Source organism: Lonchura striata, chromosome 5, assembly GCF_046129695.1.
Source record: "Lonchura striata isolate bLonStr1 chromosome 5, bLonStr1.mat, whole genome shotgun sequence".
Lineage (NCBI taxonomy): Eukaryota > Metazoa > Chordata > Aves > Passeriformes > Estrildidae > Lonchura > Lonchura striata.
The window spans coordinates 67704491-67728795 of record NC_134607.1 but is presented as its reverse complement, the minus strand read 5'-3'; the positions used below and the strand labels follow the sequence as shown (position 1 = coordinate 67728795).

The following is a 24305-nucleotide window of genomic DNA, read 5'->3' as shown; positions in this document are numbered from 1 at the left end:
ACTGGAGTTGAAAGAGACCTCAGAAAGTGTCTCTAGTCAAAGCTGAGACAGTCATGAGGTCACAACAGGTTGCTCTAAAAGAGAGAGCTGAAAAATGGGTCTCTGCAAAACATAAAATATACTTGTGATAAAAGAGTACTTGAATTGGAGATAATTTGTGGAATTACTGAATGAGCAGATTAGGAAGTGCCCAGAGGCTGGTTCTGTGAAGATCTGTGCAGGTCAATAAGTCCATGGACCATGGATGGCAGGAGAAGCACTAAGCCCACAGCCTGAATCTCCACTGGCAGGACTGGGAGTGCACACCCTTGAGGATGTGATGTGGTGAGGCAAAGGTGTCTTCCCTGTGCTGATTTTAGCCAAAACCAGCACACTCCACTCAACTATTTCAAGCAGGAAACCCAGATTAAACCCCAGGATGTGTTATTCCATAAGCACCAGTCAGTAACACATGGAGGAGAACTGAGGTGTGATGGGAGATGGGCCCATCCCTGGAAGTGTTCAATGAAGGTGGGACAGGAGATTGAGCAACCAGCTGAAAGGTGTCCCTGTCCAGGGTGGCAGGGTTGGTACATGATGATCTTTAAGGTCCCTTCCAACCCAGCTCATTCTAGGATTCAATTATTTTCTGAGTCAAGGTTGCTCTGTCCATGTAGTTGGTAGCAAATTATCGATGATGATTTGTTTGGGGTTTTTAAGTTTCAAACATAAATGATATTGTGCTCGATGCAAACAAAGTCTCTCCTGGACTTCATTATGTTGGATAAAGATGGATTTGTCCCTGGACTGTGTTGCCTAAGGATGAATGATCATGACATGATTACATTCAGTACAGCAAACTGAGTACATACCTGCTAGTCATTCACATACTGGTGCTTTCAAAGAGATAATTTTCCAAAGGAGAAGAATTCTGAATGAAACTGATTGGAAAATAGACAGTTCTTCATTCATGGTTTATTAGATTACCATAATTCTACAGTGAGGAAAGAGGATACCTTTGGCTGGAAGCTTATGCAGTCCCAGAGTATGGACAGAAATTTTAGATAAAGAGAGAGAAAATGAGAGGCGGAAAAGGAGGAACAGGGGAAAATGAAAATTTATTAAGTATACCAGGATGTAGTAGAGAAGCCAGAGGCAGAGCAGGGGGTAGCTGTCAGGACTACGACCAAGTGGGAAAAGCTGAAGGTGTGCCAGGAGCAAACAGCAGTGCTGTAGCTCAGGAGACTGTGAACATTATTGCCACATACTGCTATTGTTGCTGGTAAGACAGGAATAGTCTTTGGCTCTGGGATAGCCTATTTACTTCAAAGTGGTTCTTCTATCACTATTTAATTTGGGAATTCCTGCCTTTAGGATCCCTTTTCTTGTATTATTGAAAATTACATGATTTCTAAAAGTCCAATGTATTTTTCATTCTCTAGGTTATTTTCTTAATTATATTTGCTGGAGATGGATTCAATTGCAGTTTTGTTCACCTTCAATTTATGTTCCTATTTCTGAAGCCTTTGGCAGTCTTTCAAAGAGTGTCCACACACTGAATTTAGTCCCTCGGCTTTAGATGATAGCTCTCAATAAATTCACATGCAGTACTTGCAGAGGGAAGAGCACCTTCCCTTTCCTCCCCCTCTGAGCAGTCCTACAGAATAAATCCTGATCTGAAACACTTCATTGATCTTGGTAAAGCTCTCCTCTCTGCCAAACTCGGTTTCTGATGAAGTTGCAGCTACCACTCCTCCAGTCTTGTGCTAGGTTTTACAGCAGAAAGTAAAAATTCTGTGCTACATTAATGTTCAAGTGTTGTTTTTCTATTCCAGGTGTCCAAAAGCTATCCTGACACCAAGGTCAGGATAGCTTCCCATTACAATTTTGCTCAGACAAGAGTTTGGAATATCAGTTTAGGTGGTTTCACAAAAATTATTTTCCCCTGTGATGGTGGGGAGAGGGGCCAGATGTGAGAAGGGGAGTAGGCTTTTGTTTCAGCAAGAGCTGGAAAATATTCAGCATGTACAGGTGAGGATAAAACATGGCACTGCTTCTTCATGCTGGGCTGAACACTCTGTTAAAACAGTTTATTTTAAAGTTGTTTCATACTTCCAAAGGAGAAGTATTCTTGGTATAGGTCATCAATACCCAGAGAGAAAGTTTTCAATAGCACATCAGGAGAGATGGAGATGGGCAATGGGTTTCTCTGGATCCTGGTTGACAGATATTTTGGCTTTGTATTTGAAACATAGCAGGATTATTTGTTCATTTCACACAAAGATAATGAAATTTGTTTCAAATTCACAGAAATTTAGATATCTAGAATCATTACTGGGAATGGATTATCTTAAATATGTTGATTGGGTTAATCTGCACTGAGGAATAATTCTTACTTGCCCAGCCATGGTTAAGGTTATGACAGTTCAAAAAAGGAAGCTAGGCTGGCCCACATATGCACAGGCTGCTCAATCTGTCAGTAAAAGGGGAAATATAAGAAAAGATACAAAATTTTGGCCAAAAAATACTTGACTAATAAGAATGTAACAAATGTAACCCAAGAGTTCCTTTAAAAATACCATTCCGTTATGGCATTTCAGTGGGAAATGGCACTCAAGGCTTTGTATTTTGCATCCTTCGGCAGCCTAGGGAAGATTGTGGCTGTTCATGACCAACAGAGCACAGGTTAACTGGGTTGAACACAGGCCAGTTAATATCCAAACAGGCCTCAGCTAGATGATTGTGTTTTGGGAGAAGTGTTAGGCCCAGTGTTGTGCCAGGCTGTGATATCTATAAATGACAATGCAAAGCCTGAATTCACAACTGACATCATGAAATGAACATGAATTTTAGTTTCAGTATTCCTAATCTGAAAAGAAGGCTGCTTACTGCTTAAGGAGTTGGTAGCTAAAAAAAAGGAAAAAAAGAAAAAAGAAGTCTTGGGGGTATTTAAAACAGCCTGGTTAGTGACTAGACACCTCTTTCTGCAAGAGGAAAAAGCTTTCTCAAACTACTGGGTAAGCAATAATTCGCAACAGCTGTAACTTCTCATTTGCAGACAAGCTATAAACGAAAAGAGAAATATAAATTATTTGAAGAATCGACCATGAAAAGCATCACTGTCTTCCTCTCCTGGTTTCCTTAGGCAGAGACTGAACTCCTTCCCAGCTGTTGAGTGACAATTTGTAATTCAGTCCTCTCTGTTTCTGTCAGATGGGGGAGCAGTGAAATGTAAGATGGGAAGCTGAAAGAGTTAGAATTAAATTGGATGTTAGGTAGAAATTTTTTGCTACAAAGGGTGGTGAGGCCCTGGCACAGGTTGCCCAGAGCAGCTGTGGCTGCCCCATCCCTGGAAGAGTCCAAGGCCAGGCTGGACAGGGCTCTGAGCAACCTGGGGTATGGAAGTTTCCTGCCCATGGCAGGGGGGTTGGGATAAGATGATTTTTAGTGTCTCTTCTAACCCAAGGCATTCCATGATTTTGTGACCTACTGATCTCTGCTTGCCTGATATAACAGGAACCTGTCAAATGAAGTTTCCCAAGGACAGCTCATGAATTATTAGCAACAAATCCAGTCCAGACTTGGGAGACTCAGGCTGTATAAGGTTCTGCAGCCTGCAGAGAAATGTGGATTAGTTTAGGCTGAACACTCAAATGAGGAAAGAAGGTATTTTCCTTGCTCTTCTACAGGCCAAACTTTATGATGTGCAATTTTCAAGACTTCCAGTGTCTAGAGGGTAGTGCAATGTTCTAGAAAGCTGCTTCTATTAATCTCACTCTTTTTGCAGTCTTTATTGGTTGTATTTTGTCAGATGAAGCAATGAATGTTTATGCCCGAGGTTTAGAAAGCAATAAAAATGCTTTATTTTCAACATGGGGACCTGTGCTTCTCTTTATTGGAATCACAGACTAGGCCCTGTCTGGGAGAAAAATCACTAACGTGCTTGGGCTTCTGTAAATGAGGTCAGCAAGAGAGAAAAGTGTGGCAGGAGACTTTGAGTATTTTTGAATGGAGGGAAAGTATCTCCAGTAAACAAATTATGTGTGTGACTGTGACCCGCTGTATATAAATAATTTAACCTGGGCTTCGATAACTATTAATGCTTTAAAAAATACAAAGTTTTTATGAACACATGTAGGAAGTAATGGAATCATCTACATGAGAATGATTGAATGAATGAATGAATGAATGAATGAATGAATGAATGAATGTTTAGGTGATGCTCATTTTTAAAATTAGTGGTCCTCAGAAAAAAGAAAAAAATGTAGTACTGCTTTTTCAGAAATTAAAGAAGTTTCTTTAGATAATAAATGTAAACAACTGCATTCAATACCTAAGGGGAAAAAAAAAGCTTTCTCTGACTTTCCCTGAATTAGGACCTTTAGAGTGAACTTTTTCTATGGATAAGCTGTCCTTTAGAACTGAATTTAATGCCAGCCTTCTATTGATGAAGTAATACTGTTATGAAACTCTCTCCAGGACTGTTTTCACAGGGATAACGTGTTGGGTTTTTCCTCAGGAGAGCAACAGCTCATTTCAGTGCACTCTCTGGTGCTTTGTTTGGATACACACACACACCTGTACACGGATTTTTGGATGCTTGTGTCTATGCAAGCAGATAAGCACTTCTAAACAAAGGCTCCAGGGGACTTACATGCCCAGAATCAGGACACTTAATTGGTTTTTGTGTTTATAAAAATCTCCTGCCAGCTGTTACAGCAAAAAGTTGCCTTCCTGTTTTGTCAGCTCTTCCCAGCCTCTGCAATAGGAAGGGGAAATGAAAGTTTTATTTCTAGTGAGTACGGCAAATCCTGAATCCTGACCAGCAGCAGGGAAAACTCAGCTGTGCTGGTGCAGTTCAGACACAGGCTAAAAGGGTGCTCCTCCATGCCTTTACATGAAATATGTATGGGATTGCTCTGGCATCTGAAGCATTTTCTCCTTCCCTACTCACTTGTCATCATCTTTAGGTCAATAGCAAAGCACACTGTCACAAGGGACCTTGCATCTCTCTCTGTTTAATAGATATAAGCTCAGTGCATAAAATAGGTGTTTTTGGTTGACACCTTCAAAATCATGTGCATGAATGTACTTTAATAAATATGAATATCATAAAAGGACCATTTATTTCACCATTTTTGTAATTGAATAATTATTCCCTTTTGCTATTTCCTCCCCCCCCTCCCCCCCCTTATTTCCCTCTAGGACTTTGGAGGTTTAAAATAATTTTCTTTCTAAGGGGTATGGTATAGATCACTTATTTAAAGCTTCAGGGGTTCCTTACTTTGCTACAGCAACTCTTTAATTTTTGAAGTGGTAGAAGCCATCTGTCTCAACAGATCATGTTCTTTTACACTGAATGACGAACCAGTATTTCAGTTGATTTATACTTAAAACAGTTTTGGAAAGGAGGGAATTTCAGAAAGCTGCCAATTTTTGTGACTTCTATTAAGTTCCCAGTGTTCTGCTCTGTAGATTGCTAGGGTGGTGTCTGTCCCTCCCAGATGGGAAAGTAGGGCACAGATTAAAATCCAGTTTTCTCAATGTCAAGAAGACAGAGAGAGGAATTAACTGAACATCTCCACCTAGTCCCTTACCAATAATTATCCTATTCCTTGAATTTCTGTGATGGATAGAAAACCAGAGGAAAATATTTGAAGAGTCTATTAAAAGACAGATATGGATGCGGAGCCACACATTTTCTTTTGTCTCTTTGGAAATGGTTTCCTAAACATTTTGCTGTATGCATTCAGCATAAATTAATTACCCTTAGATTTATTCTCCAATGCTGCATGAGATGGCATTGGGGCTGTACAAATGCAGCTGTGGTCCATGTGAAAACATGGCCTTCACAACAAAGCACTTATTAAGGTCATCACCAAAGTTTTTATTTTCCAGGCTGTGTTATGAAGGCAGCCCGAACAATAACCTTTTCATAAGGCTTCATAAGGACCTCTTGGTGTTCACTGTATGACCTGACACCAAAAGAATGGAAATGAAAAGACAAACAGTGCCAGCTTAGGCTCCTCAGTGCGCTGTGGTGCTGGAACAGTTAACAGCCGCTTTTCTCCTCTCCACCAAATCTGACCCCTGACTCTGCCAAATGGAATGAAAGAAGCAGATTGGGGTGTGCAAGGAGCTCTTTTTGAACATGTCTGGCAAATACAAGGAGCTTTTCTTCTCTTTCATTCTTTCTGTTGGGTGAGGAAGGGCAAGCCCTGCCTCAGACTACAGAAGTGTTCTCGCTCTGCCAGTGCCGCAGAACGAAGAAACCTTCCTGCTGGCCAGAAAAGAGAAATTCAGCAAAGGACTTAAATGTTTGGCTCATATGCTGTTGAAAGTGAACTGCAAACACCTTAAAAACAATTAGGCTGATGGGGGTTTGGGCATCACTGTCTCTTCAGAGAGGCTGGAAAGCATTTCTCTCATAATGAAGTATGTCGTAATAGTGATTTTCTGCTAGGTGAATAGACACAAAACACATCTTTGTTCGTGAGGCTTTTTATTGCAGCAGTTGTCATGAGCAAAACCTGAAAGTACTTGAAAATCCATTAAAAACACAATCAGGAATAAAAAAAAAATACCATCTCTTGAAAGTTTGTCTCTGCAGACTGTAAAAGTGAGAAGTCGATAAGTATGAGACACATTTATGCAATTTAAGATTAATGATTAACTGTTAAAGTGCAGGCTTTGTACAATCAGCAAGGAAACAAAACCCTTCAATCTCTGTAGCTGCTGGGTGAAGCCAACTTCTAAGTTACAGAGTGTGATAAGATGTGCTGAATCCCAGCCCAGTTGGCCATTGACCTGCAGTGAATCAGCGATTGCTGTCTCCAGGGTGTTTTGGTTGCAGTTCCCAATTCCCAAAGTGTAATTGTCAGCTGGATTTATGCCTGCTTGTGACTGCTCTTCCTCTGGTTCTGTACAAGCACCAGTGCATGACCTTGGGAATTTCTTACACTTGGGACTTAAAATTTCTTGTATCCCAAATTATGTATTTCACAAAGAATGGACTACCTTTAAATATTCATAATAATACTTGGACTTACACCAGTTCTAGGAGTAAGATCTTTAATTTTTTTTTTCCATCAGAATTATTAAATTCAGCCAGAATTTTTTCACACATCCAGGCTGTGAACAAGTGCTCAAGTTCCCAAGTTAAAGCAGCATCTTGCCAACTTTAAAATATTTGGCTGGTCAGCAGGAAAGAAAAAGCTGCTTGTAAAGCACTTGAATGCATTTTCAATTAGTCACTCCATTGCTTAAAAGGCGAGGCATTAGGGACTAGGAGGAGAGGCAGGGGGGTGACAAGGCTGATGGGGAGGGACAGCATGAGACAGTCTGGAGAAGAGCCTTTATCAGCCCCCAACAGCAGCCCTGAAGTTGGAGGCCACTCTTTAATAGCTGAGCTTTTGTTTAACAACAGGCTCCCCAGGGAGAGTGAGGCTTTCCTGGTAAAAGACCAAGATTTCTTTCAAATAATTTAATATTGCTTTGCATGAAACAGCAACAGAAAATATGTATTGGGAAGATGGTAGAAGGTTATGTATTTCTCTATTATTGCCTGATAACCAGGCTGCTGGGCACCCTGACTAAAAGGTTGTGCTCTGGCAGACCTTCCTTGGCTCCTAAAATATTTTGAGTGTGATAACACCCTTGGAAGGAGATTAAATAATGAACCCAAACTGCTTACTATACTTGGTTTCTTATCCTGCCCAACACTGTGAAGTTCTCAGTCCAATAGAATTCTGGTAAAGAAAAAGCTGGGGAGAAAAAAATCTCAAGACATAAAATAATTTTTCTTATGCTCAGTAGCCATAACTTCTTTTGCTTTTTTAAACGCTTTGTCCTGTACTTGACCTTCAAATGTTTGTAGCTAGCTGATCTGGAACTTTTTTGACTCCACAGCTGTCTAAACTAAGGATGATGACATTACTTAGAGATCCTTTTATGTATGTGTGTATACAGGAATGCTGTGTTCAAAAGTATATATATATATATATATATATATATTTCAGCATGACTCAAAATCTTGGAAAGCTTGTACTTCTTTATCATATTAACTGAGAACTGATAAGTTCTCACTGGGGGAACATGCTATGGCATGAAAAACACAAATTCCACAATAGGCTGGATTTCAGCAGGTAGAGCAAATTTTTGGGGTTGTTGCTTTCTAGCTAGCAGTAATAAATTTGCTTAAGTAATATTTCACAGATGTGCTGGTGGTTTCCTGGCAAACAAGCTGAAGATCATAGGAAATTTCTTTACTCAAAGCATAAAAAACAAAGTCCTCAGCCCTAACAGAAAAAATATTTGGCTAAAAGCTGACTTGGAGTCAGAGCGCAAGAGTTAAAATAATTTTACAGTGAGTTTCTGTTTCTGTTTTATTTGTTTTCTCCTACTATAGCTACATGCTGTATGAAACACGTGAGGCTGTTTTGGAAAATCCACTGCCTGTTCCTCTGTGCTAAACTTGATCTTGTAGTTTTATTTTTAGAAGGCTCATAGTTGTAGGAAAAGCTGGCAAAATGTCAGCAAGGTCCTGCAAAATGGAGACATGGCTTTTGCTCCAGATACAAGAATTTGAGATTAAAAAAATAGAAAATAACCACAATAAGTGCAAAAGAGAAAGGAATAAGTATATTTACTCCTACAGTATAGTTTTCATGTGGATGTGTTGGCAGAAATAGTGGAGCATTTTCTGTGGGAAGACAGTGAAAAATGTATCCATGGAAAGTATAAGATGTACTTGCTAGAGATAAAATTCTTGAAATAGACATAGGTTGCGGAATTTTGGGATGAACAAAGTAAGACACTGAGTATATTGGTGTAGTGGTGTATAAAGACAGAGTATCTGCTTCTTTCTCACCTTGACCTGCAACAGGATGTGACAAGGACACAAACTTGGCTTGTCAATGTGTCAGGAGAGGTCAGGGTATTTTGATTTTTGTTTTCTTTGCAAGCTAAGCTTGAAGCCTTTCTTAATTCCAGCCTGGTCATCAATGTGTTTGCACGATATGAAATACTAAGTGAGAAGTTTGCATGGGAAAACAGGTGAGTGTAACTCTAAAACCAGCAAATGTGGCAATAGAGAGGAAAGAGAAAAGGCAGTGTGCTGCAACCACTGATGTCGTTCCCAGTCTCTAAAGAGGGATTAACATCTATAACAGTGTTTTACAAACTATTGGGAGGCATAAAAGAGACATTGACCAATCTCTTTTTATTTGCTTTCCATGCGGAAAAAAAAAAGTTTCCTCAGTTCCACAAAGAAACAACTGAATTTAATTTTATGTTACAAGCGTTTTGCCCACATTCTACAGTTAAACATATATAGGGCCCAAAGTTTCCAGAGCTGGATAGAAGCCTTATCTCTGCAGAATTGCTCAGAGATATATGTGTATCAGGTGAGAAACATCTGTAACCCCCAGCTGTCCTCCATCCTCCTGCCCCAGATCTGCACCTGCAATCCCACCATGAGCTGTCTCTGATGTGTTTTTCTCACTACACCCCTCTGAGACAAAGCAAAACTGTTGGAAGCATTGCCTAGGGGAGGATATAAAATTCCAGAGTCTGAACTTGAGGCCTGACTTGATAAACTGATCAGCAGATATGGCCCCAGGGGCTGAGCCCAGCTTCACCTGGCTGGGGCAGGGAGGAGGCAGGAGATGACTCAGTGTTCCTCCTAAACGAGGGGTCAATGATGCTCTGGCCTTTCAGCAAAGAAGGCATTTTGTATCTGGGTAATTTAAAACTGGTTGTTTCTGTTTGGCCACTATCAGCTGGCTGCTGTCTGGCAGGCAAAATGGTTAAATTCTCTTTTTTTGGGGTGCTGGGAAGCCTCAGTGTCACCTTCTGGCCAGGGCAAGACTGAGCTGCCTTTGTGCAGCCGGCCAGGGGGGTTCAGGCTGCTCTAACCCAGCCTGCCTCCAGCAGATTAGGGAGCCTGAAATGCTTTAGGCACAACTTAAGTTTTTATCTCACCAAAGAAGGAGGCAGTGGAAGACTTAAAAGTTTATTATGTCTTATAATACTCCTTATTATGTTTCCATGAGTGTGTCTCACACAACCAGATCTCCCAAATCTCTCTGTGACCACCATACTACTGCTTCTTTTAACACACAAGGGCTGATCTTAACTTTTCTTTTTTTTAATTTATTTTTTTTTGGGAGAGAGAGAGAGCTGGTGGCAGAAGGAAACTAGGAGCATATGCCTGTGATATAAATATCAAAGTGGAAGTATCTGCCAATTGGGGTAGTTTGGTTCTGACTGAACACTTCATAAGGTACTGTTTTGCTTTTTTTCCCCCCCAAGAATTTTAATTCTGGGAATTTCCAGAAATCATAATGAATTGGCAGAGATCAAGAAGAGGTTACAGTCATTTGCAGGATGAATGGAAAACATTTAGAAGGGAAAAAAATGCAAAAGAAATATTTAAATAGAGCAAAATCAATGTCAAAAAGTATTACAGAAGCACAAAAGAAGCCAATAAACTCAATCTTCCTAAGTAAATACACACTATCAGCAATTACACAACTTTTCAAATCACCAAAGTAATCTGCAGGATACTTTACCATTTATTTTTTGAGTAGTAAAAAAAAAAGAAATTGATTTAATGGAACTATATAGACACCTTCTCCCCTTTCAAACATTCAAAGGGTTACATCTGGCTTTGCATGATTAGACTTTTTATTATTCCTCCATAATAGCAGTCTTGCTTTAGATCAGTGCATTTCAAGCAGAGCTTCTGTGTTTAAGTCTATCAATTCTAATAGATTTAAAGAACAGAGAGGGGGGAGAAAGATTATTCTGTATTCTAAAGGTTGTGAACTGCTTTTAATGCGTGTGTCTGTCTCTCCATATGGGGGTGAGGGACAAGGGGAGGAGGGAAGGGTGGGAGAGGAGTTGCATTAGAAAGTCCCTCCTTTAAAAGTGTCAAACTCCAACCTGCACGGAACAGGGAAAGGGAGACCACCACCAACCCTCAGAAAATAACATAAAAACAGACCTCAAAGGTAGAAGAAAATACCCAAAAGGAGAAGACTGCAGCTTGCAGTAATCTGTAAATGATTGCTGGCAAAGACTGGAGGCTTCGAGCTTGAGCTGTGTTTGCTCCAAAAGAAAGCCAAGAAGGACGGTGTTAATAAAGAGAGATTTAACTGAGGGCTGTGCTTGGAATAAAGTGGACTACAAAAAGGTCAAATTTGATCAGTTGGAGCAGATTACAAGGGCTTTAAAAGGTAGTGGTGAAGAAATGAAACTGGGACTGTGAAGCAATATAGCACAAGATTGATTTTGGGGGTGGAGAGAAGCTGGGACAAGTGCTTATCAGCTTGAGAAGGAGGAAGAGCTGTGCTGGGTTTGTTGTCATTCCCACACTGAGTAGAGTACTTGCTGCTTTTGTGGTTAGCCTTCCCTGCCGTGGTTTTTCTTCTTTTTAATTTTTTTTTTCCTCGGGTTTAATATACATATTTTATTATTGTTATTCCTACAATGGTGTCTATAATCTCTGACTTGGATCCTCTGAAAAGCTGGAAAGTTTTAAGGTAGGCCTATGTTTTCTTCTGTTTGGTACAGGCATTTTGGGGTTAGCCCTATATTAACTGGATCTTGAGTTATAATCGAAATGCGAGCCCTGGGCTTAAGTAAGAAAGGAGTTTCTGGTAATTAGAGCCCTTTTAAGATACAGTAAAACCTTTGAACAGATGTTTAGAGAGACCCGAGAGAATTTTTAAATATACTTCTCAGTGTTACAGTGCAGTGAGGATTTCTTTTTTTTTCTTATTTCTTTTTAAGGAGAGATTGCTCTGTAAATTCAAGCTAATAGTAAAGGCTCACACCAGTTGCAACTGCAGCGTTAACTCTCTGCTTTCCTTGCTGTGTTCTGCATGGAAATGAATGGGAAACTCCAGAGAAACAAAAACAAACAGCATGAAAGTTGATCAAGAAGTGGAAAATAGTCTTGGGGGAAGGAAGGGGGACTGAAGTGCTTGTTTCATGTTTTTGTTGCAACTTCCACACTTTGCTGCCTCTCTTAAGGCATGAAATTGGCATTTAAAAGTTGCTACTTTTTTATCTTCAGTACTGATCTTTGGGAGTTTTTAATTTGCATAGTGAAAAATTGTAATTTGAACTGATAAAAATGGTAAGGGAGAAAAAAAACATCCCCATTAGTGTTTGCTGCAGATATTGAAGATCCACAGTGTTGAATGTCTGTGTTTAATGCTGCTGTGCCTGGTTTTGCCTTATTGAGAATCCAGACAAATAAAAGTTTGCAGATGGTTTGCAGAAACTTCTGTAAGACATTGGAAACATCTGGGAGTGTAGATGGCAAAATTATAAAATCAATTAAATATAAAGTTGTGTAGCTACCCCTCAGCTTTTTTGCAAAACGTGAAGCTGCCTGCACTGAATATTTTTGAGTAAATTACAGGGATTGGGGGCTATGAATTGTGATATTATTATGCTATTTATGTAATAATAATATTTTGAAATATGCTTTAGATTCTTGATACAATTTTTTTCAATAACTTACTGTGTTCTGAACTGAAAGAGGAAAAACAACACTTCAGAGTCAAAGTATAAAGTCTACTTATATGACTAAGGCTTTTTCCCTCACTGAACTTTCTATTTTAGGAGTTTAAAATTCTCTGCCCATTTTCTGAGCCTCTGTGTAGGACTGAGCACCGAGACCCTCTATCCTTGCCTGTGGTATGAGACTTGGCACAGGGGAATTGTTGTTTATTTACAAGTTTATTCCGTTTTATTTTTCCAGTGGTTTGGGGCTGTCAGAGCAGAGTGATGAGTTTCTCTTTGACTCCAGAAGTTCCGTGCGGGGCTGGGGGGGATGGAGGAGCGCAGGGCTGGGAGTGGCATCGGGGCTGGGGTGGCTTCTGTGACACCACCAGCGAGTGCCACTGAAGGGCTTCTGCAGAGCCCCTTCTGTGCTGCTTTACAGCCTCTGGGCTCCAGGAGAGCTGCTCTAGGAATTGTTTTAAGTTTTATCTAGATTACTTCTGATTGCGAGGCGAGTCAGCTGATGCCAAGTTTGCGTAGAGCGGAAGGATGGCACAGAGGACATGAAAGTCAGGGAGATTTAAGGAAGAGACAATGTTGCCCTCTAGAAGAATCAAGCTTTCTTTTAAAAAAGAAACATTTTGCGTACCTGTAAAAGAAATATCTCCCAGGCACTTTTCCCCTACAGCATACCTGAAGTTTCCCAACTTTGTGTGTGAATCGGGAGACGGCAGCTGTATGGACACAGAGCAGGTCAAAGATGTGATGTCAAAAGTCTGGATATTTCTGTGTAGTTTCTCTGTGTGATGAGAGCAGCAGGTCAAATATGTGATGTCAAAAGTCTGGACATTTCTGTGTAGTTTCTCTGTATGATGAGAGCAGCAGCTCTGCACAGATGTGACATTGTGCAGCGCCACTGCAGGATGCAGGAGGTTAAGAGGTGGCAAAAGGCAATAGGTAATATGAGTAGTAATGTGAGCAGAATGATCACTGGAAGAAAAAAAGAAAAAGAGCTAGAAATCATCATACAGCTCATATGGCTCGTGATTTATAGAAGTGCAATGCCACTTCTACTTTTCTAATATATTTTAGTTCCTCTTCTGTTGGCCAATTTCTAACCTGTTTGAGGCCTCTGAAGTTCCTGGTTATAGTGTGTCCCCAGAGAAGCCTGTAGCTAATATTTATATGAAGTAGAGGAATGTTTGTGTGATTATTTTAGGTGTACAAACCAATTCTTTTAGACTCAAATAAGTTAATGTAGCAAATGCCACCACCAGCTCTAAGCTACTGTCCTACACTGGTATATTCTCAATTTTGTTTACTTTCTGCACCCCCATAATTTATTCTGTGACTCCATCACAGCTTTGGGCCTGATTAGCTGGGAAAAGACTGAAGGATGCAAATCCTGTGGAGGCAGCAGGTGGGAATATTTACATTGGGATTTCATAACCCCCAGGGGCTCCGAGCAGCCTTGGTGTTGGTTACCCCCACGTCAGCTGAGCACAGCTCCTGTGCCCTGTACCCCAACCCCTCAGGCAGCATTTCCCTTGGCCTCTGAATAAAGGTAATAATTAAGGGAAAGGTATAATAATATAACAACAGACAAGGCTGTGGCTGGTGGTGAAACCTAAAAGGAGGGAGAGGTCACATTGGAGCATGGCAGGGGATTTTGCTGGATTTCACCCAGCTAAGCTGGGACAGCTAGCAGAGGTATAAAAGAAATGACAATATGATGTGTGCATATATAACATTACATCAGGCCTCCCTCTTTGGTTGTGTCTGTCTGTAGGACAGTGAGAGCTGCAATAATTTCTGGTGAGTCTCAGCTTTCTCTGGGTGCCAGAGCCCTACACACAGCTTAATGAGCATTTTCTTTCACTGGATTTATTCAGGGTGGTCTGGGTACCAACATTACTGGAAAGAAAATGCATGGATTTTTTTTCCCCTCCTGTTGCCTCCTTTGGGATAAGGTCCCAGCATAAGATCTATGCTGTGGCATGAACACACCACTGCCTGATCTCCCTGTTCAGAGTGGGACTGCAATAAGTACCATGTCCTGTTGTATTCCTTGGAGCCAGGAGAGATAAGCAAAACTTCAAGTCTTCAAGAACAAGAAAAAGATCCTTCAAAGCCTTCCTAGCAAACACAGTGTGCTCACTCAACCCTCTGCAGACACAGAAATCTCATTTACAGTCTTCAAAATGAGATGGGAGCTGGGATTGAGACTCCCTAGTGCATAGAGAGACCAAAATCAGCTGCCTTGATTCCAGAAAAGTCTCTATCCCTGTTTAGAACTTCTGGCATGTGCTTTTGTTCCTCATATATGGTTTCTGAAGCTACCCATGCTCTGGGCCCCTACAGCAGCAAAAGCAAAGCTGTAGCCCGGCAAGGAGAGATGCAAAAAGGAGGAGAAAAAATTAATTCCTCAAGGCCACATCTCCTCTGTTGCTTTTCTGCCTTAATTTGGCTCCAACAAGGCTGAATTCAGTACTATAAATCATATGAGTTACCTATGTAGGGAAGACCTTGTACCCCTTTGCATTCCTGTCTGAAGAAATATGTGACCTTTCCACAGCACATTGCTAGGAAAAAAAAAATTAAAACTCGGTTTTAACTTGGCTTTGCAACCTCAAGGTGAAATCCAAGGAAAGAGTAGGAGTTTTTACTCAGAGGAGTGGTCAGCCCCCAGCCTGGGAAGCAGGGAATCTTGGTGTCTGCTCTGCATGCAGATGGTTGGAACTTCACAAGTCCTATTGAACCGGCCCGTCCAACTTGGCAGGTGGAGCTGGGAACATCTTGTTTCACACATCGTGTGTCAGGCGGATGTACCAATTCAAATGTTCTCTCCAAAATGTCTTTTTCCACCACACACACCATCCAAACAGCCTGTTAATGGTTTGGCTTTTCAGGAAAAAAAGAAAAAAATGCTATTCATGCTTGGCAAATCAGCCCAGGAAGAGCAATTTCAGCCGTGTTGGTGTGTGCATTATGGCCTGTTTTGGGCAAATATTCCTATCCCTATTCCACCCCTGTGACTGCCTGGGAGTTGAGGTGGGTTAAATAGCTTCAAAATGTTTAAACTGGGGAAGGGGGGGAGGAAAGCAGACAAAACAGCTAAAATTTGGCTGTGGCCACAAAACAATAAATTGAGCAAAGTTAAGATAAGGCATTCTTATTGTATTCAGTATCTGAGCAGACCAGTTAATGCATGGACCCCCAACACACAAATGCTTAGAAAAAGGACTGAAAAAATAAAATATTTCACTTGTGCTTTACTCTGAGGACTTGGTCAATGTCCTCTTCATCCAGTACTCAAAAAAAAAAAAAGAAAAGAAGCCCTGAAAGTTTGGCCCAGGGACATAATGCTGGGCTCCATCGCCACCATGAAATACAGAAAAAGGAATTTCAGATGTCAGTGGAGAATACGAATTCCCTCATAATTGCCACAATATGCTTGATTAAAAAAAAGTAAGTGTGGAAAGAGGGTGTGTGTATCTTGTAATAACTAAAAACACATTTTAGAAATGGCTTTCCAGTTTACTAATCCAAAAATGCAGATGGTGTCAGAAATGGCATTGGAAGGGGTGTTAGTAGGGTTACACATGTCCCAGGTTGTGACACAGATGAGAATTACTAGGGCGATGGTGGCTGTTGCCAAGCTCTGATAAGCTAAACACAAGCAGCAAAACATGGTGTGGATTCTTCTGCTTTCAGTTTGAATGTCTAACTATACAGTCACTCAAGTGAAGAATACTGGGATGAAAAATTAGGGCCAGCTGTATTGAAGTATGAATTTTAAATTTTTTTTTCGTATTTTCTTATTTGTGCTTCCTTTACACTTTGTAGAGGACAATATGGGCAGCTTTTCTCAGTTCATTTTTTGTTAGTTTTCAGAGGTTTTTCCCCACTTAAAAAGGCAGGATCTATGGGATGATGCAAGAAGTAAAGATAACAGAAAGCAGCAGATTAGGACATAACACACTCCTGCATGCATTGCTGATGGCTGAGAAAGTCATCCAGTCCTCCTCTAAGCCTGTGCAGATTTATTCTTGCATCTTCATTTTCCCCTGATTAAAATTCACTATCACTCCTTTCAATGAGAGGTTATTCTCCACCGTTTTGCTAAAAACAATCCACTTTTCATATCAAGCCTGTGTACAAGCTCATTACATCTTGTTCATTTGGACATGAGTTGTTAAATCTTCCAGGTGCTTTATGGGGGATTTAAACATCCAATTCAAATGAATGATCTCTCACAAAGAGGTTTACTTACTGCTGCTGCCATGTTCCTTTGCCTAATTATTTGAATTGCCCTAAACCCTAAAACATAATATGAAATTACTGCATCAGCAGCACAGCTGTCTAGCCCGAGTCTGTGACAGTGAGGTGCAGTAACACTGCCAGCCACCAGTGATCTGCAGTTCAGGGACTTGTGCCAGCAGCTATGGCTTTTCCTTGAAGGTTCCTTCCTCCATGAATTGATCTGACTGGTTTTGCAGTTTTAACTTTGAGTCTGGAATATCTGTCAGCAAAGAAATCCTGTGGTTTGGCACACTGATGGGAGTTACTAACAAAACAATGTACTGGAAGGGCTCTTATGCATGTAAATTTGTCTTGCATCCATGTTTTGGGACATGTGGAAAGTGTTCGGCATGGATCCCCTGCTAAAGCCTCGAGCCATTGACTTCAGGTTCCCTCCTCTTGAGAGGAGGTGGAGGTTGTGTTGTTTCTTCATCTGTTGTACTCCAGAATTTCATTCCTGACTGGTGATTTCTCACACCCGATTACACAGGCAGGATGTGCAACATCCATGTTGCAGGAAGCAGGAAAGAGCAGGATCATCCTTTCCCTCACACATTACTTAGTGATGCTTCCTCTACCATCTCCTCATCTTCATCTCTTAAATCAGTGGCAGTCCTAATGTACTCCTGCAGGTCTTTCCTAACCCGCCACTCAAATTTTAGGCTTTGTCTAGTTCTGCACTCCGTGGAACTGAAATAAGGAGGAAGTTGCCTGTACACAGGGAAGGTACCTGGTAGTGGCAGCCTTGCATTGTCCTTGAGAGATGAGGTTATAATTTCATGCTTTTCCCAGGCTTTCTGTGTTAGTTTGGAAGTGTTAGTTAAGCTCTGTGTGCCCCAGTTCCCAGAGGTAAAATGGAACTGTTAATACCTGTCTTATTTACTTTGGTTATAAGATTTCCATGGCTATACAGATGTGCAGCTCTGTCCTATAAAGCGTCCAGCACTGGGGGCTCTGCCTTGGGCTGGGCTTTTCATCACCTGCCCTCATAACAATGATTTAACTGAACCTATAATTTAATTCTTTTGAGGGTAAATAATCCTTTCTTGTTTACTAAAACCCCTTCTTTGTTATTTCTGCCTTTGCAAGATAGCACAGAGGACCTGGCACACAAGTTCCTTACACTCACCAGTATTTTTTCCAAGAAGTTGTTAGGCTTTGTTTGGTTGGTTTTTTGGTGGTTTTTTGGGTTTTTTGGTTGGTTGGTTGGTTGTTTTTTTTTTTGAAGAGAGCTTCATTAAAGATGTCTTGCACCTCTGCTAGTCCCAAAATGTTGTACCTGGGAGGGAGAAAAGGAAGGTGAAACCAGAGACATTTGTAGTCTCGGTTGCTAAGATTTTTCATTGCTTGACCTGTGCAAGAGATGAATTTCTTATCTCTTAGGAAAATACTCTATCTGGTCCCTTTGGATGCTGTCTGATGGGTATCATTGTCTCCCAACAAACCTGTTCAGACTTCAGGAGCTCTAATGCTCCTGAAAAATGCAATGTGGCACTAAAAAACCCTTATAATAAGCTAAGTGTTTTACCATCAACCTTTATATATGAGCAGCTGAACGTGCTTCTGCTGATTATGCTCTAACTTTCCTTAATTAAAAAAAAACTAATCTCATATTAATTGCATTTTTTAATATTTTTTTATATTTTTTTCTTTGATTGTGTGTTTCCTCATGTTTCATCACAAGTGATAGAAATTCCTCCTTTCTTTTCCTCATCTGGGTAAGTCCGTGCATTCCTTGAATATAGAGGGTTGTTGTCATCATTCACTATAGGACACTTGTTCTTGGGTTGATCCCAAGCTGGTATTAGTGGACCACTTTGTTACTGAACACCTGTTGACCTGCAGACACTGACTTTTCTGTTGCAGTTCATTTGCTTTTTACAACTGAGTTTTAAAAATGAAGATTTCTAAAGGTGGAAATACTGGGAGGCTCAGTGATTAACACCATTGTACTCTCTCTTTTGTGGAATGGATGGATTTCAGATTATTAGAAAAATTTGTCATGTCATTTGTGCTGGATTTGTTTTTTTTTTCTTCTTCAGATATCAAGTTAAATTGCCTGTAGCCAGTTATCTTCTAGAAACACGGTGTATAGATAATTTTTATCTGTTAAGGAATTAATGTACTTGTTCGGGTAATTTTGCAATACTCTTCAGTAGCAGACTGATACTCAGTTTAACCTACCTGAATGGCTGAGTACAGTTATGTATTAAATTAGTAGCTGAATGGAACCAGAGCTTTCTTGGGGTTGAAAATCTTGGTATGATTTTTGAGTGATTTCATTAAGGATAGTCCACCCAAGGATTTGTAAGATACTATGAAAAGCTTTAAAGTGGGGAGAGGTAGGGGGCTTTTCCCTTTAGTTTCTAAGATTCTGAGTTTTATATTGGATTCTTGGTTGCCAGGTCCCAAAGAAAACAGTAATCTTATAGAAAGGACTTAAATGATCCTTTGAAGCAGTGAACATTTCAGTTCTGAAAAATATGTAGTCTTAATAACCATTCTCCACAAAGAATAGGCTATAAATCCACAATTTAATTAATCTCCACGTGTCATCCAAGCACAACTGTACCTCTTCTACTAATCCTGAACTAGGAGGCACTGGCAGATCTCAAGCTGAGACTCCCTAATTTTGCAAACAGTAACTATAATCACCTTCAAGCATTTTTGCAATGAATTTAATATCTCGATCTCTTAGGATGTAATTAATCTCTCTTCTAAGAAAGCAAGCAAGGGGTTGTTTCATATTAATCAGAGGTGGTTTCTACTTACTGTGAGGTTTGCATAGATTTCCATGCAACTTACTTGAAGAAGTACTGGGTCCATGATCCCTCTTAGGTATTTGAACCTTAATTTCTATGTGCTCTTTCATTATTGGTGCTGGGTTTTTGGCTAACTTGGCACATCATAACTGAACATCCTTTCTGCCCTGGTGTGGTCTTGGGGAAGAACTTTGGTGTTTCTGGCACTTCAGAGGCTCAGGGGGATCCCTGTAGCCCTTGGACTTCCCCCTTGTTGGAAAAACTGACCTTGCCAAGAGTTGTGAAATGTTGTTGACTGGGGTCAGGTTTCAGCTGGAGATGCCAAAATAAAGGATTTATGTAGCCTGGGAGGAATTAGGAGCTTGGAAGGGGGAGATAGGTATTAAAGGTCTCAAATGGGGCGATGGGGAGAAAAGTGTTTAAATACTGATGTAAACTTTCATTGACTCCAAGAGGAATTAATTGGCAGGGTCTTTTATGTGACTTTTGAGGTTAGATTTCCTGCTGACTCAAATTGACAAAGCTCCATTGAGCAAGATCTAGACTTAGAGGAACTGGGAGGTGAAGCCCATGTGTTTTGCAGAACACTTGACATCTTTCTTCTTATACATAAAGTTTCTGGATCTAATAGAAGAAAAAAGTGTCTTGGTCAAAGTACTTACTGTATTAATTAATTCCAGCCTGTGTTTTTGATGCCCAGTTTTACTCTATCTGAAGTCTGGACTCTAAAAACCTCTTGGGAATAAAGTTGCATTAAGTTTTAATTTTCTAGCTATTTTTTCCTGTGTTTAAAAGAAACAGATGACCCAACTCTTTGCTCTCTAGTTAGCCTTCAAGAAGACTAATAAATTTACCACAATCTTAAAACAAACTTAAAACCATGACATTGTAGGCTGCAGACAAGCTGAATAAACTAACTACATAAGTTGCATATGAACTTAAAATCCTTGTGAAGCAGTGATAGAAGAAACCAAATTTGCTTTATTGCAAAGTATTTTTTTCCTACCTATTTGAGCTGAAACTTTCCTGATTTTTATAAATGTGGTGGGGGGCTGAGGGCTGGGTTTGGGGTTAGTTTGGTGTGTTTTTTGGGGGGGTTTTCTCATTCCTGAATAAGCTGTTTGTATTTTTAAACCAGAACAATGTGATTTTGTACATCTAGCTCTGGGACTGCTCTTAACTGAGTTTAGATCTCCCTGCTGTTCACTGAAAGTCACAGCTACATCTGTGGGCAGCAAGTTGCTCTGCTTAGCATGAGATTAATTAAAATCTGTGGTTAGTGAGAGCTTACATTGTGCACACAGTTATTCTAAATGTAACTATAAATGTCTTGGTACATGATGCCCCAAAACTGGCTAGATCACTATTTTATGTGGACTTTGTGGTCTCCTCATCTTTGCTCTCAATTTTTTTCATAAGAAGAATTCAAAAGCAGTTTCACACCCAAGAGAAAAAGCAAATTTCTCACTAAGATGTCCCCTAACTTAAGACTACCTTCTGTAGCAATAGTTTCTATAGTAAACAACAATCTGAATTTTTATATCTCAGTCTGGGATGCAGTTATTGTAGTTTACATTCTTTCTTTTTCATCTTATCTGCAGATACTGTACAACCAGGCACAGCAGAGTGTCCAGCGACAGAAATAGGCAATTTTTCTTGCCATGACAAAATAGCCCCCAAAAAAATCTGATCTACTGCAAAGAAAATTTTGTTCACTTTTGTGTGGTTGAATAAAGCTAAAAAGAAGAATGAGCATGGAAGAAGCTGCAGGTCCAGTTCCAGGAGGCATGACTCTGTGCTATTCACATGCACATGAGAAATTACCTTGGCCAGAATTATTTTTGTTGCAATTACAGATGTTTACTGGACATGGATCATAGCACAAAAGTCCTAGGAGAAGACCACAGTTAATTTCCAGAGGGAGGGAAAAAACCCAACAAAACAAATCAATCAAACAAACAAAAAGCAAAAAAAAAACCCAAAAAATCACAGCCACTGTTCAAGAAAATAAAGCACCTTAAAACCAAAATGCCCTTTAAAGTACAGAAACACATCTTGAATGTATTGCGTACCTGTATTAATCTGACTGTACTAATTTTTGCCTTGTTTTCCCATTAAAAACTCTGCAAGTTATTACAAGGTTGATTGTACATCCTGTATGGGCAATTCATGTCATGGATTAAATTTAAGCAATTATTATGAAAATGCAATAACAACAGGGAGAAAATAAGCTGTGTTGATGCAGGTAAGCCATGTATATAGTGAGCTTGGGATTTGGACATGGAACAACATTGTGTTCTGGGTTGCAACACCATAAAATGTGACAATCTGGTGGAAAGAACAAGTTCTGCATTTATTCTTTTCTTCCCCTCCCCTCCATTTTTTCTTATAATACACACCAGCAGCCAGATCACACAGGAAGTCTGCACAAATCTACATGGTGAAAGTGGGATGAGAAAGAAGAAAGAGCCCTGCAGCAGAGGGTTGGGCATGTTTTATTTCCTCAGGAGCTGGAAGCTTCATGTGGCACTGGAATAAAATCAGCTTTGCAGGGAGGAAGCTGTAAAATCAGTATGTATGACGGGCCCTTAAGATGTGATGATCTGGAACAGAGCAGTTACCTATATATGGCATCTTTGTATCGCCTCAGTAGGAGCTGCCAATTTTGAATTCCTTCAGGAAGATGGTAAAAAATGTGCTTGAACTGAGGGGTTCCAGCAGGAGTTAGCTGAAAGTTTCTGACCCAGAAGGGCTCCCTTCTGAGGAGAGTTTAATTACGGAAGCAAAGAGTTGCACAGCGCTTCTCAGAAATGGTGACCTCAGGCTTCTGTGTGAATTTTTTCATAACACAAAGGAGAAACAAAAATCTTTTGAAATATTTAAAACCAATAACCCAATTAGCTCACAGGATAGTGTGCCAATAGATACTCTGAAGCCCAAATCTTAAGAATTGGAGAAAATAGTATATTTTTATGGCTGATGAGAACATCTACAATCAGACGGGATTAAAATGAATGGCAAGGATATAAATCCTTATGTTTTGGCCAATTACTGTCTGAGGTCAAGGAGAATCTTTCCTTATTTGGCAACATATCACTATCCATGGAGGCTTTTTGCACCTTTCAGGGATGGAAGGTCGCATAAAACAAACTCCTGTCTGATCCAATGAGACAATTGCTGTTATACAATAGTGTTAAAATCCTACTCATTGAATTTTCCTTCCTACTACTGAATTCTAACAACATTTACTTTATTGATGCAATGCATGAAAAAAAAGAAAGAGCAAACCTTTCAAGCTTTATGTTACTAAAGAATATACTTCTCTTTTTAATAGCATTGTATACAGGATCTTAACCACTTTTTGGACCAGTGAGTTTCACTGGGTAACTTTGCATTGAATTAAAATAATTATCCATGAGCATTTGAAATTTGTGTACTCTCAGATAGGCAAATTGTACACTTTAGCAGGTCAGCATGTATTCTGACATTGTTATGGGAAATATTTGCATAAGGAAAATGTAGACTTCCCTCCCTCCCCCTTCCCATGATAAAAATCTCCATACACAATAGCTGTACTGCCACATGTCACGGGGACATTGTGTAAATTACAGAGTTACAAATTTGTCAGCCTAACCAAATGTCTGAAGGAATAATGTCATATTAGTTATATTTCAGCTTTAAGCCTGGTCTGTTTTAACCTTGATTTGTGTGGCAGCTAGCCATACCAACAGCTTGTGCATGGTTGATTATAAACAACTTTATTTTAATGTAGCAAGATTCTCATTTAACTCCTGGGAGCTTGATGTGATGGTGATCAAAGCTAAATGCAGAGCTCTCTCTGAGGTAAAGGATTAGATCAGCTGACCAGAAAATATAGGGTCCTGAAGATTGCAAGATCACAATCTTTTGTAGGTTGTAAGTCGAATTTTCTGAAGTTTAATAGTGTACTTAAATTATTGTGAATTATGGTCACAGACAGCCTTGATATAATTTGGATATAGTTTTGGTTTTAATTTAATTCCATTTTTTGTGGAAGGACCTATATGTTCAACCAAGGTTTATTCATTGCAAGGTTATTTTTTCTCCACATTATTTTTACACATTAGGAATGAAAAATTTATTCTGCAAGAGCTGTAGTCTTTGAAATCTGCTTTCTTTTTCTGAGGATAATGTGTGTATCTTGGTTGGATTGTGTCATGCCGAATCAGATGCAGATTCATATTTTGTGGGGCCAGGGTGGGTCTTGCTTTGGGATTTTTTGCTGTCTCTGGTGGTTTCAGTGTTAGGGTTGTTTAGTGGTGCTTTTTTTACTTTTTATTTTCATTTTTTAAAAATATTTTAATTATTTAATTTGCTCTGGCATGGGTTTTATTTTGGGATTTTTCTGGGGAGGAGGGTGTGTTTTGAGGGCTTTTTTGGAGGACGGTGGTGGCGGGGGATAGGATGTTGATGTTATAGAGGATTAAAAGTGTCCTTGTTGAAGCATTGTGCCTGAGAGGTTTTCTGTCTTTACCTGACTGCCTATTTTCAGGAAGCTTAAGACAATTTAGTACTTTTGAGATTACCACCTCCTTGCCAAGCATCTCAGAAGCTGAACAAGAAGTTCAAAAAAAGGTGGGAGGGATTAAGCTGACATTTGTATGTGACTATATTTACACATCTGATTCCTGAACAGGGTGGAAAGGGACTACAGTGTTCATTTTATTTTGAAATCAGCAATGGTCCTAAATCCATAAATGTCAAATTTGA

General features: G+C 39.9%; 1 protein-coding gene across 7 annotated transcripts in view; it reads left to right on the top strand.

The window, feature by feature from the left end:
• The window catches only part of CELF2 (CUGBP Elav-like family member 2), a 547018-nt gene that overhangs the window by 159785 nt on the left and 362928 nt on the right, over positions 1–24305 (top strand). The window contains exon 1 of one of the 7 annotated variants that reach the window (XM_021530953.3): positions 10904–11522. The exons of the other annotated variants lie outside the window; for them this stretch is intronic. Coding sequence (XP_021386628.2) covers positions 11470–11522 — 53 coding nt within the window. The 5' untranslated portion in view covers positions 10904–11469. Of the gene's footprint in view, positions 1–10903; positions 11523–24305 lie in introns of those variants that run through there. 7 annotated transcript variants of the gene reach the window in all.